The following is an 11,440-nucleotide window of genomic DNA, read 5'->3' on the forward strand; positions in this document are numbered from 1 at the left end:
TCAGTTTATGGGCCATTACTTTACAATTGTGTGTGTGTGTGTGTGTGTGTGTGAGGGGTGTATAGTAGAGAACAGCACTAATAAATAGATAGAACTTGGCTGAACCTTATGGTTTTCATATTTTTCACACACAAAAAACAGCTAAAACCAGCCTAAACTGCTTGGCTTATCTTATCTGGTCTTCAGTCACAGGCTTAACAGGCTGGTTTTAAAGGGGTTTTGGTCACTTCTTTAGAAGGTCAGGTTGGACTTAGCTGGTCAGGCTGGGAGACCAACTAACCAGCTAAAACCAGCTGAACACCAGCTTGACCATCTTAAACTCGCTAAATCCAGCGTTCCCAGCTTTGTCCGGTTGCTTTTTTGGACATTTCGTTGCGTAACGCCATATTTTGGACATTTGACATGGTAGAAACATGTTTGATTTACGCCATAGAAATGAAAAACTGGTTTCAATTTAAAATATTGTTGTAGTTTGACCTCCCAGACGGCAGATGGCAGGCTACATTTCTTCTTTTCAGCATTGTTTTTGGATACTGTTTTGCTCTCTGAATGTCAGTGCTTGCCTACCATATCACCTAATCAGCTACAGATAACATGGATAAAAAGAAGAAACCATACAATGTTACAGCCTCATCGGTGAATAATTTGTATCTTATCTCTTTTTTGAACAAGACACTTTTCACAATTTTAGTTTTGTTTGTGTGTTATAGTTAGCTTAGCATCAGAGCTGACAGTAGACTTGCATTGTGTAACGTTACCTCTTTTTAAAATCCTAAAATCTCTTGGCTAACGTATACTTTTCAATATACATTTCAGCTGGTTGATTTGAAAGCGGAATTATATCGGAAGCAGGAGAAATTTAAGCACGACAGACTTGGTCAAGATGCTGGAGCTGCACAGAAGTCCAAGACAAAAATAAAAGTAAGACACGGGCAGTTCATAACTACTAGATGTGATCATTCAACCATTATACACGCCTGTTGTAATTGTAATTGTAATTGTGTGTGTTTATGTGCTCACAGAAGCCCAATATCTGGACTAAACAAAATGAAGGTGTCAATGTACGAGCGCAGAGGGACGTTCAGCAAACTGTTGAGGAAGAAAACACACTGGACAAATCCAGGTGAATAGGCTATACATAGTCCAGTACTACATTATTCTGATTCTTTATATCCTCTTCATCAATTCATTTCTTTTGCCTGCTTCACTAGGCACAGAGTGGCTCAAAAAGTATATAGACAGTAGTTGAATGAATGTCAGTATATAACAAACCAATTGATTTCCAAAAATTTGTTCCATGAAAAGATCTTCTGTGTTTGCAGTTGACACTTTATTTTTACTTTGTTTTTTTATTGATATTATATAATAATCTGAAACCATACACCCTGTTTCAAATGCTGATATATTGTAATGACTGTAGGATATTTTTTACAATATAATGATGTAAAAAAAAAAGTCATGTTTTAGATCCTTCTAATAGTACTCTAAATCACCTTCATTGTTTAGATTTTGGAATACAATTATAGTAATGCTCCCCTGATGCATTTTTGTCTTATGCAGGCGAAAATTGGAGGAAAAGGCACGTCTTTATGAACAGATGACAAAAGGAGATTTCCCAGGTATATGCTTGTTGACCATCCCAAATTCAAACATTTCACTTCTTGAATACATTTTTTACACTGCTTTGGGTTTTTTGTAAATGAACTGATATTGAAGTTGACAATTTCTTTTTATATTTAGACGAGGAGACTGAAAGTCTTTTTCTGGTGGACTTCACCCAGAAGATCATCAACCAGAGGAATGAACCACAGACATGCACTGCAGATGAAGCAGGGTACCGAGATGGAGAGGACTCTGATGTGAACGTCCCTGTTCCAGACCCACAGAATGCAAATGAAGAATGGTACGGTGTGTTTATAACTATATTTTGAACCTGATTACGAGGCAATGTGATTTGAACTCAACTATGGGTTTTCTTGCTTGCTTTCTCTCTCTCTCTTACAGGGTGGACTATGTTGATGCATTAGGACGTTCTCGAAGATGTTTGAGGAAAGACCTACCTGGTTTTCAGAAAATGGACCAAGATCTCCAGAACAAGAGGTACGTTTATTGTTCTTACCTTTGCTTTGTTTTTCGTTAACCAATTGTTTTTCGTTAACCAATCTAACCAATTGCCATTGGTTGTACTCAATATATATCTATTATTATGCACAGGGTGACTGGCGCTGACAGAACGCTGTTATCTGATGACATGAGGAGAGAAATGCAGAGAGAGCAGTGGGAGAAAGAGGAAGAGGAGCAGATGAAGAGACCTGTTGGACCCATTCACTATGAAAATATCAGAGAGCAAGGTGATGGAGAGGAGTGATCTCTAGACACACCGAATCCTGTCTAATGTGTAGAAAATGCCTCTAAGTAGTGCTGCTTTGAGAGTGTCTGACATGAGTGTTTTGTGTCCGTTTCAGAGGCCAGAGAGCTGGGTGTTGGGTATTTTGCTTTTGCCCAGGATGAGGACCGACGTAGAAAACAGAGAGAAACTCTAGACATGCTGAGAGATCAGGTCAGAACAACAATTAAATGTCACAAACTCTTTTTCTAAGCAGAATGAGCTACCTACCTAGACAGCATTGTAAGTGTGCATACGAAGCAAAGACTGTTCCAAAAGATCGGCAGCATGATGTCGCCTTCTAAAGGCGGGCGTACACTGGACGATTTTTGCGGTCTCGCAGATGATTTTTTTTCACTTGGGAGAAATCGCCTGAAAATCGTTGATGGTCGCGGCTCGCAACATGTGAGAGGAATTACGAGCCGAGCGAGCATGTTATATGGAAGCTTGTTTCCGCCACAAAATAAAAAAATTTAAATGATAATTGCGACTTTTTATCTCACAATTGCGAGTTTACATTTCGCAATTCTGACTTTATTTCTCAGAATTGCGAGATACAAAGTCAGAAATGCGTGTTATAAAGTCAGAATTGCGAGATATAAAGTCGCAATTGCGTGTTATAAAGTCAGAATTCTGACTTTTTTCTCGCAATTGCGACTTTATATCACGCAATTCTGACTTTATAACACGCAATTGTGAGTTTATATCTCGCAATTCTGACATATTTTCTCAGAATTGTGAGATATAAACTCACAATTGTGAGATATAAAGTCCAATTCTAAGGGGAAAAAAAAGACACTTTTTTTTTTTTTTTTTTTTTTTACCTCAGAATAGTTTATCTCACAATTCTGACTTTATAACACGCAATTGCGACTTTATATCATGCAATTCTGACTTTATATCTCCCAATTGCGTATTATAAAGTCAGAATTGCGTGATATAAAGTCGTAATTGCGAGAAAAAAAGTCAGAATTCTGACTTTATAAGACGCAATTGCGACTTTATTTCACGCAATTCTGACTTTATATCTCGCAATTCTGACTTTATAACACGCAATTGCGACTTTATTTCACGCAATTCTGACTTTATATCTCGAAATTCTGAGAAATAAAGTCAGAATTGCGAGATGTAAACTCGCAATTGTGAGATAAAAAGTCACAATTATCTCTTAAAATGTTTTATTCTGTGGCGGAAACAAGCTTCCATAATGTTACAAACAACCTGAACTCACGATAATTTTTAAACATGTTTAAAAGATTCGGGGAGTCTGCCCGATTTTCCCCAGCGTATAGGCTGTCCCCATTGCCAAATCATACACAACCATGTCACAGGCTAGATCGATGAGGCTATAGTTCAGTGGCTGCAACCATACAGCGTGCGCATACACTGTCTCTCTCTCTCACACACACACACACACACACACACACACACACACACACACACACACACACACACACACACACACACACACACAGACAGACAGACAACTCCCTCTCCCTCTCAAGTTATTTATGTTGAAAGGAATGGCTACTGTTCTCTGCTTTTCAACAAATCATTTGCACACACATTTGTCATTTTTCAATCTGAAGCTAAAGCTGCCTGCAGCATTGAAAACTCCGGTCTCTGTGCTTAACGCGAAAGCTCACGTGATTGCCGACCGGCTCGGGATAAAATTCGTGCAGGACAGTCATGTCGTGTACCCACTGCTTTGACGCGATTATCAGGTTAACTGACTCGTAACGTGTGCAATATCTCACAACCTCCCGAGTGTCCGAATTCGCACCGTGTACGCCCGCCTTAAGACACTTTGTTTTAGCTCTAAATTAAGCAGTATCACATGTATATTTTTGCTGAGAAAGCACTTCCAAAATGCATTGAGACTTGAGGTGCACTCATATGAAAATTCTGACTGATGCTTATTGTGACCCATATTATTATTATTATTATTATTATTGACCATTAAAAATGGCTAATATTACTATACCATTCTATACCATTTTGTCTATATAAATTAAGGTAAATCACTAAAAACTAAAACAGTAATTTAAATTTTACATTTAAATACAAGTGAATATAGGCATCACAATAATATATAATTGATAATATGAAAGACAGTTAATTGAGATATATTTTAAAAATTGTGATTTATATTTTTATTGTTATTAAAGATTAACGCTATATTTTTAAACGGTGTGCTTAGCTTCTATACTATTGGCCACGATTGAAACAGTCTTCCTTCCTCAGCTTCTCTACTATTGGCTGTTATTGAAATGTCTTCTTCAACATCTCTACTATTGGCTGCATTGTAAATTATTACAATTTGTACATTTTTTGTAAAAAAAAAAATTTCTTTCGGTTTACAATTCTTTTTTTTCTCTGCAGACCACAGAACAGCGCAGCAAACGCGAGCAACTGAAGGATAAGCGGAAATCCCTTCTTGAAGCTCGACTCGCTAAAGTGAGGATGAGAAAGATAAAGAAAAGCAAGCTGGAGCCAGGGGATGAAGAAGATGGTGTGTTGCTGAATATTTAACAAGTCTTTATATGCTTTGAAGCATATTAAACGTGTATCTTTATGTTGGTGGTTATTTCTGAAGGATGTGAGGATGTTTTTGGATCATGTGTGATGTTCCCTTGTAGCTCCTGCCGCTGAGAATGCTGAGAATGCTGAAGATGAAGAAGTTGGACCTCCAGCCCCTGCAACAGTGCCGAAAGTGGAGGTGGAGATTCAGGAAAGAAAAGACACCAAACCTGGCGTTCCATACGTAAGAGAGTGGGACAGAGGCAAAGGTACATGACCTGACACATAAATGCACCGCACATCCCTTCCTTCCTTTTCATTTGCTCCAGTGTTTACATTTGCTGTTTTGAAGTAAATGCAACTTAAACATGTATTTCCTTTTCCAGAGTTCTCCTGGGGTCAGTGGACCAGTCTTCGTCGAGAGGAGCGAGACTCCGATTTTGCTCCTCCCTCTGCTTATTTCGCAGATGACAGATGGGCCAATCACAGCAGAGCAACAGACAAAGGGCAGGCTAAAGGAAAACCTGCCTTCAAGTGGTCTGAATCCCAAAGGGCCACCGAAAGAAACACAGAGAACATATCTACCCCTAGTCATCCTTCTGACATGCCCACATATGCACAACCTTCTCAACCACAGACTGCTCAAACACAGAGTCTGGATGACCTGTTATCGTACTACAAACACTCTACGTGAACAAGTCAGAAAATCGTTTGGGAAACTATAGGAAATGGCAGGCTCCATCAAGCCTGGTGCATTATGTCAGTCTTAAGCTGAAGGGACAGTTAGATTTTATGTAAAATGTAACTAATTTGCAAAATTAGAATAAAGAATGACCAGATTTTTGTATGATCTTTGTGCATCTTTTATTTCATCTCTATCTTTCTATAGTCCCAGTGTCAACCGCTTTAACCATAATTCATTTTGCCATCAATTCTTTCACCAGGTTGTAAATGTAAATAAGAATATAAGTAACTTTTGTCTATAAAATTATTTTTTTCAATCAAAAACATTGATTTAAACCAAAGCTACTGTTCTCTTCATCTAATGATTGCGAAGTGTCATTCTACTTTGTGTTTGTCACATCTTTTACTTATGTTTTTATGCATGCTATGAACACTGCAGTCATGTGCAACTCATAAACTTTGCCCAGTGTAACTGTGCTTAGTTACTCAGTAGCCTGTAATGAGTGTGCTTTACAAGTTACTTAGTTTGAATGTGTTCCACACAAAAAAACTATATATTGGATAAAATTTCACATACAACCAAATCGCAGGACCATAGTGACCTTTGATCTGAAGGATATCCTGTCTCCGCAAGAATGTGCGTGTGAGCATTTTGTATCAACTGGAGAGAGAGAGAGAGAGGAAGGGAAATAAAGTAGAAGTGACAAAGACAAAGGTAAAAAGGGTTTATGTGGAAGATTAAGAGAAGAGTTTACTTCGCTTTCTCATATGTCTCTGTTTTCTCCCTTATGAAGATTAAACCAAAGAAGGAAACCTGTTGAATTCCAGTGAGATGGTAAGTAACCATTTCAGGTTGTGATTATCACATGACCATGTAGTAACATGCTGTTCAACCGTCTGCTGTTTGTAGACAATTTGTTAATACTAATGAATGCTTTAAATATCATGAAATGTAATTTTTGTAGCATTTATTAATCTTCGTTCATTTATAAATATCACATTATTATATAGATATTTAATAAAATTATTTATATAATGAATTTATACTGCAAAAATGCTTTTGTTCATTGTTAATTCAAGTTAATTCATAAGTCATTAATTATTGTTAAACATGCATTACTGTAAGTAGATAAGCATTGTTCATTAGTTCATGATGCCTAATACACTAGTTTATGTTATTGAATTGAACCTATAGTAGTAAGAGATTTTATCTCTTCACAACACAGATATTTGCTTATAAAAACCCTGTAAATGTTTATAATAGTCACAATTGATTGCAAGCATTGATTTCAATTCTTGTACTGTGTAAATGAATGAGTGTTTTAGGAAGGTTCAAGTGCAGAATCAGCACTAAGCGTAAGTGCGGACAGCATCAGAATCACTGATTTGACTCAGGATGGAGACGTTCTGACGTTTGCCATTACTTCCCAGAAAGTAAGATGTGTAGTAAATACATAAAACCTGTTCTAAACATGTTTTGTGAAATGCTTAAATATCATTACTTAATTTTTCCCCTCAGTTGAACAGCAGTGCAGGGGTGTGTGTTTTTCGGGCACATGAGGACTTTGAATGGCTTCAACAGAGTCTTTTCTCACAGGAAAATGTTCCTGGACTTCAGGGAATTATAGTGAGTGAATTCTCTAAACATTATAGGCTAATTCCGTGTCAAATCAACCGAATTTTGAACTTCCTTGGCTAAACTTATTGATTTTGTTAATATTTTTTTCTGAAGAGAGACAAACATTAATTGTGATGAAAGCCAAAGTATGAAATGCCATGAATGAATGTTTATTGAGTAATTAACTATTTTGTAGAGGAGGGTCGAAATGACGATTTTTTGGAGTCAAATTAAGGGGGAGAAAATTACTTTAGAAAGATGGATCTTTCAAGTCATTTTTGTCATTTTGATCCCCCTCTACAAAATAGTGGATTACTCAGTCAATATTTATTCATGGCATGTCATATTTTGGTTTTCATCACTATTTGCTAATAGTGCCATCTAATGCTAATTCTGAGTATGGGTTACAATTCTTGGCATCCACATGTCACTTTACTTTATGTTAGTCTTTCTTCAGAGAAGAAATGGACAAAATAAAACATTTGAGCCAGGGACCTCTGAATGAGGCATTTTCTTATTCATTTTCACTCTAAAACCACAAGATCTATGAATGGGGAAACACTTACATGAGATGATTTTATGCCCACAGTTTCCGCCTTTGCCCCCTAAAGCACTTCCATTGCAGTCAAACATGCAGACCAAAGCACTCAAACAACTTGGTATGTATTATCTGAATATGCACAGGCAGTGTGTGTGTGGATGCCAATGCCAATGATTTGATATTTAGTTTCTTATGTAACACATTTTCTGTTGTTCTGTATGTGTTCAGGATTCCTGGCTCTAGGACAGGATTGGCAGGGTTATTGTAAGGCTTTGGAGTTTTATCTCCAGCAGGTGGCAACACACCCAACTCTCTGCAAGTGCAAAGCACTGGACAGCTTTCTTATTAACTCTGAGGTTTACTATAAACACACACATACGCAAAGTGACTGTGATTTTTCATTAATTCAAATTCTGCATCACAGCCTGATCTATGATTGATAATACAATGCAACTAACCAGGCTAACGTGTCCTGCTGAGGTTTCCAGCTAAAACTGAAGGTAGTAGTTGTGTTTTAGAACATAGTAGCTGGTCATTATCTGGTCAAGTGTCATTTAGATGGTTGATTAGCTGTACTATCAGCTGGTGGAGACCTGGCTGAGCTGGTCACCCATATTGGAACAAATCAGCTACTATGCTCCAAAAAGCTGACCAGTTTAAGCTTGCATTATCTGGTTTGTTTTTCAGCTGTGTTCTTGACCAAGCTCAACCAGCTCCCTCAGCCACCTAAACCGGTTAAGACTAGCTTTTAGCTGCTGGAAACTAGCTGTCATGGTTCGAAAACAACAGCTAACTTTTTTTGCTAACAGCTAAAAATTTCCCAGCATGGAGAAGATTTTTGTCTGTTTTTATTGTTTGACCATTTTGCTGTTTTTCTGTCATCACATTAATCGGTTTTGAGGGAAAGGTGACAAAATCATTGTTGATAATCTCACTTTTGTCATTGCATGTGTTGTTTGACTAGTCTCCTGGAAAACAGAGAGGCAGGAAAGGAATCTTTAATCGCCTTAGTCAGGCTGTGGAGGAGATGAGGAAGGAAAGTCATAAGGTATCTGTGTAAAAGTTTGTTGTTCATGTGAGTGATTTATGCAGTGCTCATCCCATCCACCACTGGGAAAGTCTTTTGTACCAAACACAGCACTGTGTAATGATATGATATATGACAATATAAACTTTATAGATATATGAATGTGATTTATATCATATGTAAAATGTATTATCCCCAGGACGTGGACAACTTCTTTCAGAACGAGAGAAATAAAAACACAAATATTGCCGCATTGTCAAAGGTTGCCACAGAGGTACACTATTTAAGCTGGTTTTCAGTTTTTATCTAGCCAGTGCACTGTTAGTCATTTTATAATACAATGTGCAATATTGTGTTCTTCTCTTAATAGAAATTAATCGATGTTGTGATGACAGAGCAAAGTAAGTCACTGCAAGAAGTTTTCACACATCATTTAGGAATACAGTAGGCTTATATATCACTGTGTGTGTGTGTGTGTGTGTGTGTGTGTGTGTGTGTGTGTGTGTGTGTGTGTGTGTGTGTTTTACAGAGCTTGCTTTGGCCTGTGGACATTTCTCCACATCTCTTCATCTTTGTGTGAATCAGGACGATGCAGCTGCTGTAGCTTTCTCCAAGTTAGAATTTACTAAATAAAATGACCTTTTGTTTTTGCATTAATGTGGATGCTGAATAAAGAGAGTTTATGTGAATGTTGGTTATTATGAGAGGATAATCAGTTTATTCTGATGTTGTGTTTCTTTAGGGTTTGTTTGAAGCTGTCTGATATTATTGAGGCAGTAAAGGTAAGTGCACTCTCTCATTCCTTCATTTATTTTTTATAAAAATATTGAATACTAAAATTTGAATTTTTTTTTTTTTTTTTATCTTAGCAAAACTTTGAGAAAGTTGCCAGTAACAACCTAACCACTCTTGGTTTGGGTCTGGACCTGGAGTCTCGCTACCAAGAGGCAGAGAAAGTATGTTTTATAAAATGCCTATAAGCATGACTTTGATTTTTATGTGTGATATTGCTTTTATACGATGTTTAATACAGAGACCTTTTAGATACAATATTACCAGCGACGTTGTCTATTTTTGCTGTGCCACAGAAAACTTGTAAACTTAGTAAACTAAACTTACAAACTAGTAAGGCAACCAATAAGTTTATGTTTTGTTATTTTATTTTATTAGACTGTCTGGAAAATGAAGGCAAGTGGAGTGATACAGTAAAAAGTCTTTGTGCTGCTAGAGTCAAGACTGTATATCTGTATCTGATCTCCCAGTCTCAACCAATCAAATTTGAGGGCTGGAACTCTTTGTTTAGAAAACTCATTTAAACATAAGCCTCAAAACATTATTTCAGTCAGGTGTGTTCAAACTGCATATATATATTATGTTGTATGCAAGTTTGTATGCAATGTAATGAAATCTAACCCAAGACTGGTGTGCTGTCTATTTCTACTTGTAACAGGAGATGCTCTTCAGAAGAACCTGTAAACTGATAGAGCTGGAAACTGTTAAGAAGAGTACAGAAAAAGCCAAGGCCAATAAGAGAGAAGTGGTATGTTTTTAATGTGTATCTTTTATGTATTTTCTGTCCATATACACACGTCCACACTGAAGTGGTAAATTCAGATGAAGTCTTTCTGTGTCTAATACTGTAGATGGAAGAGTTTCAAAAAGCTGTTGAGAAAGAGTTCAACCAGATTTCATCTGTGGCTAAAGAAGAGGTAAATGCTGTGACTGATGTTAAACCCAAAGAAGATTATCTGCTAAATGTGTTACACTGGAAACATGACTGACATGACTTCTGATTCTTCATTTTAAAGAAATGTTGATTGCACATTGTACATTTATAGAGGGTATGTATATTTATTGGACTAATGTGTGTGTCAGATTGAGCGCTTCCATAGCTCCCGAGTGAATGTGCTGAAGAACGCCCTGATTGGCTGGTGTGAACAGCAGCTCAACACAGCGAAGGAGTGCGCCGAACTCTACTCTCAGCATCTCGAAGCTTGCAGAAACATGTATTCAGAATGAATGAAACAAACAGGTGGTTGATCATAAGAATATTTCTGGTAATGTAATAAAACTGTTATGAGACTGCTAAAAATAGAAATGATAAAAGTGCAATGTAAATTTGGTTTATTCTCATCTTTTTTTTAATCAACTGTCCTCTTTAATCTGATTGTAGCCTACATAATGTTTTCCAGCTTTTAACGCTGAAAAGTCATCTAACTTTAACTTCCAGTTCCACAACTCTAAGTTAGACTATAGATTCAGAAGTGAACTTTGTCCTACTGTATGTAAGCTTGCAGTAAAGCAATAAAACCCATGACTGTTTCTACTTTGCAAACATTGTCAATTCTGAGGTGATGGTTTAATAATACTGCACAAAAAGAAACTGAAGTCAGACAAACAGGCCTACCCATAAAAGTGTAACATACAAAGTCACTATAGTAAGGTTCAAGAAACCTTTACAAATATGTGTATATAGTAAGGTAAAAAGTAAAACTAAAATACAGGCAATATGAAGACACATATGAGACACACACACGCAGCATATTTCAAACTGCTTATTCAAGAAGAAAAAGAAAAGAAAAATCTAAAAACTCATTTAATAATGATTCTTGATAGTTCTTGATTAAATGCCAGCCGCTATCAGTCTGGAGCTTTCGGCTGTCA

At 36.9% G+C, this 11,440-nt stretch overlaps 2 protein-coding genes across 2 annotated transcripts; both read left to right on the forward strand.

The window, feature by feature from the left end:
- Positions 1-354: 354 nt before the first annotated feature.
- Positions 355-6,234, forward strand: ccdc174 (coiled-coil domain containing 174). Its single transcript, XM_079884623.1, has 11 exons — positions 355-636; positions 817-921; positions 1,023-1,123; positions 1,561-1,619; positions 1,741-1,903; positions 2,005-2,100; positions 2,215-2,351; positions 2,466-2,560; positions 4,769-4,898; positions 5,026-5,175; positions 5,293-6,234. Exons 1-11 carry the CDS (start codon positions 595-597, stop codon positions 5,598-5,600), a joined length of 1,386 nt encoding a protein of 461 aa, XP_079740749.1. The 5' UTR covers positions 355-594; the 3' UTR covers positions 5,601-6,234.
- On the forward strand, positions 6,214-11,118 carry LOC307166344 (sorting nexin-5). The gene is made up of 15 exons (XM_079884644.1): positions 6,214-6,305; positions 6,385-6,425; positions 6,917-7,024; positions 7,110-7,217; positions 7,798-7,867; positions 7,978-8,105; positions 8,714-8,797; positions 8,976-9,050; positions 9,147-9,177; positions 9,306-9,390; positions 9,519-9,558; positions 9,646-9,732; positions 10,227-10,316; positions 10,420-10,485; positions 10,652-11,118. Exons 2-15 carry the CDS (start codon positions 6,423-6,425, stop codon positions 10,793-10,795), a joined length of 1,119 nt encoding a protein of 372 aa, XP_079740770.1. The 5' UTR covers positions 6,214-6,305; positions 6,385-6,422; the 3' UTR covers positions 10,796-11,118.
- Positions 11,119-11,440: the final 322 nt, after the last annotated feature.

This window comes from Squalius cephalus, assembly GCF_949319135.1.
Source record: "Squalius cephalus genome assembly, chromosome: 10".
NCBI lineage: Eukaryota > Metazoa > Chordata > Actinopteri > Cypriniformes > Leuciscidae > Squalius > Squalius cephalus.

Excerpts from the sequence above, each read along its gene's own strand:
- ccdc174 (XM_079884623.1), top strand. The coding sequence starts at position 595 with ATGGATAAAAAGAAGAAACCATACAATGTTACAGCCTCATCG. Across the intron at positions 1,620-1,740 it reads GACAAAAGGAGATTTCCCAG|ACGAGGAGACTGAAAGTCTT; the intron begins GTATATGCTTGT and ends TTTTATATTTAG. Across the intron at positions 2,561-4,768 it reads TAGACATGCTGAGAGATCAG|ACCACAGAACAGCGCAGCAA; the intron begins GTCAGAACAACA and ends TTTTCTCTGCAG.
- LOC307166344 (XM_079884644.1), top strand. Across the intron at positions 7,025-7,109 it reads TTGCCATTACTTCCCAGAAA|TTGAACAGCAGTGCAGGGGT; the intron begins GTAAGATGTGTA and ends TTTTCCCCTCAG. Across the intron at positions 10,486-10,651 it reads CATCTGTGGCTAAAGAAGAG|ATTGAGCGCTTCCATAGCTC; the intron begins GTAAATGCTGTG and ends TGTGTGTGTCAG.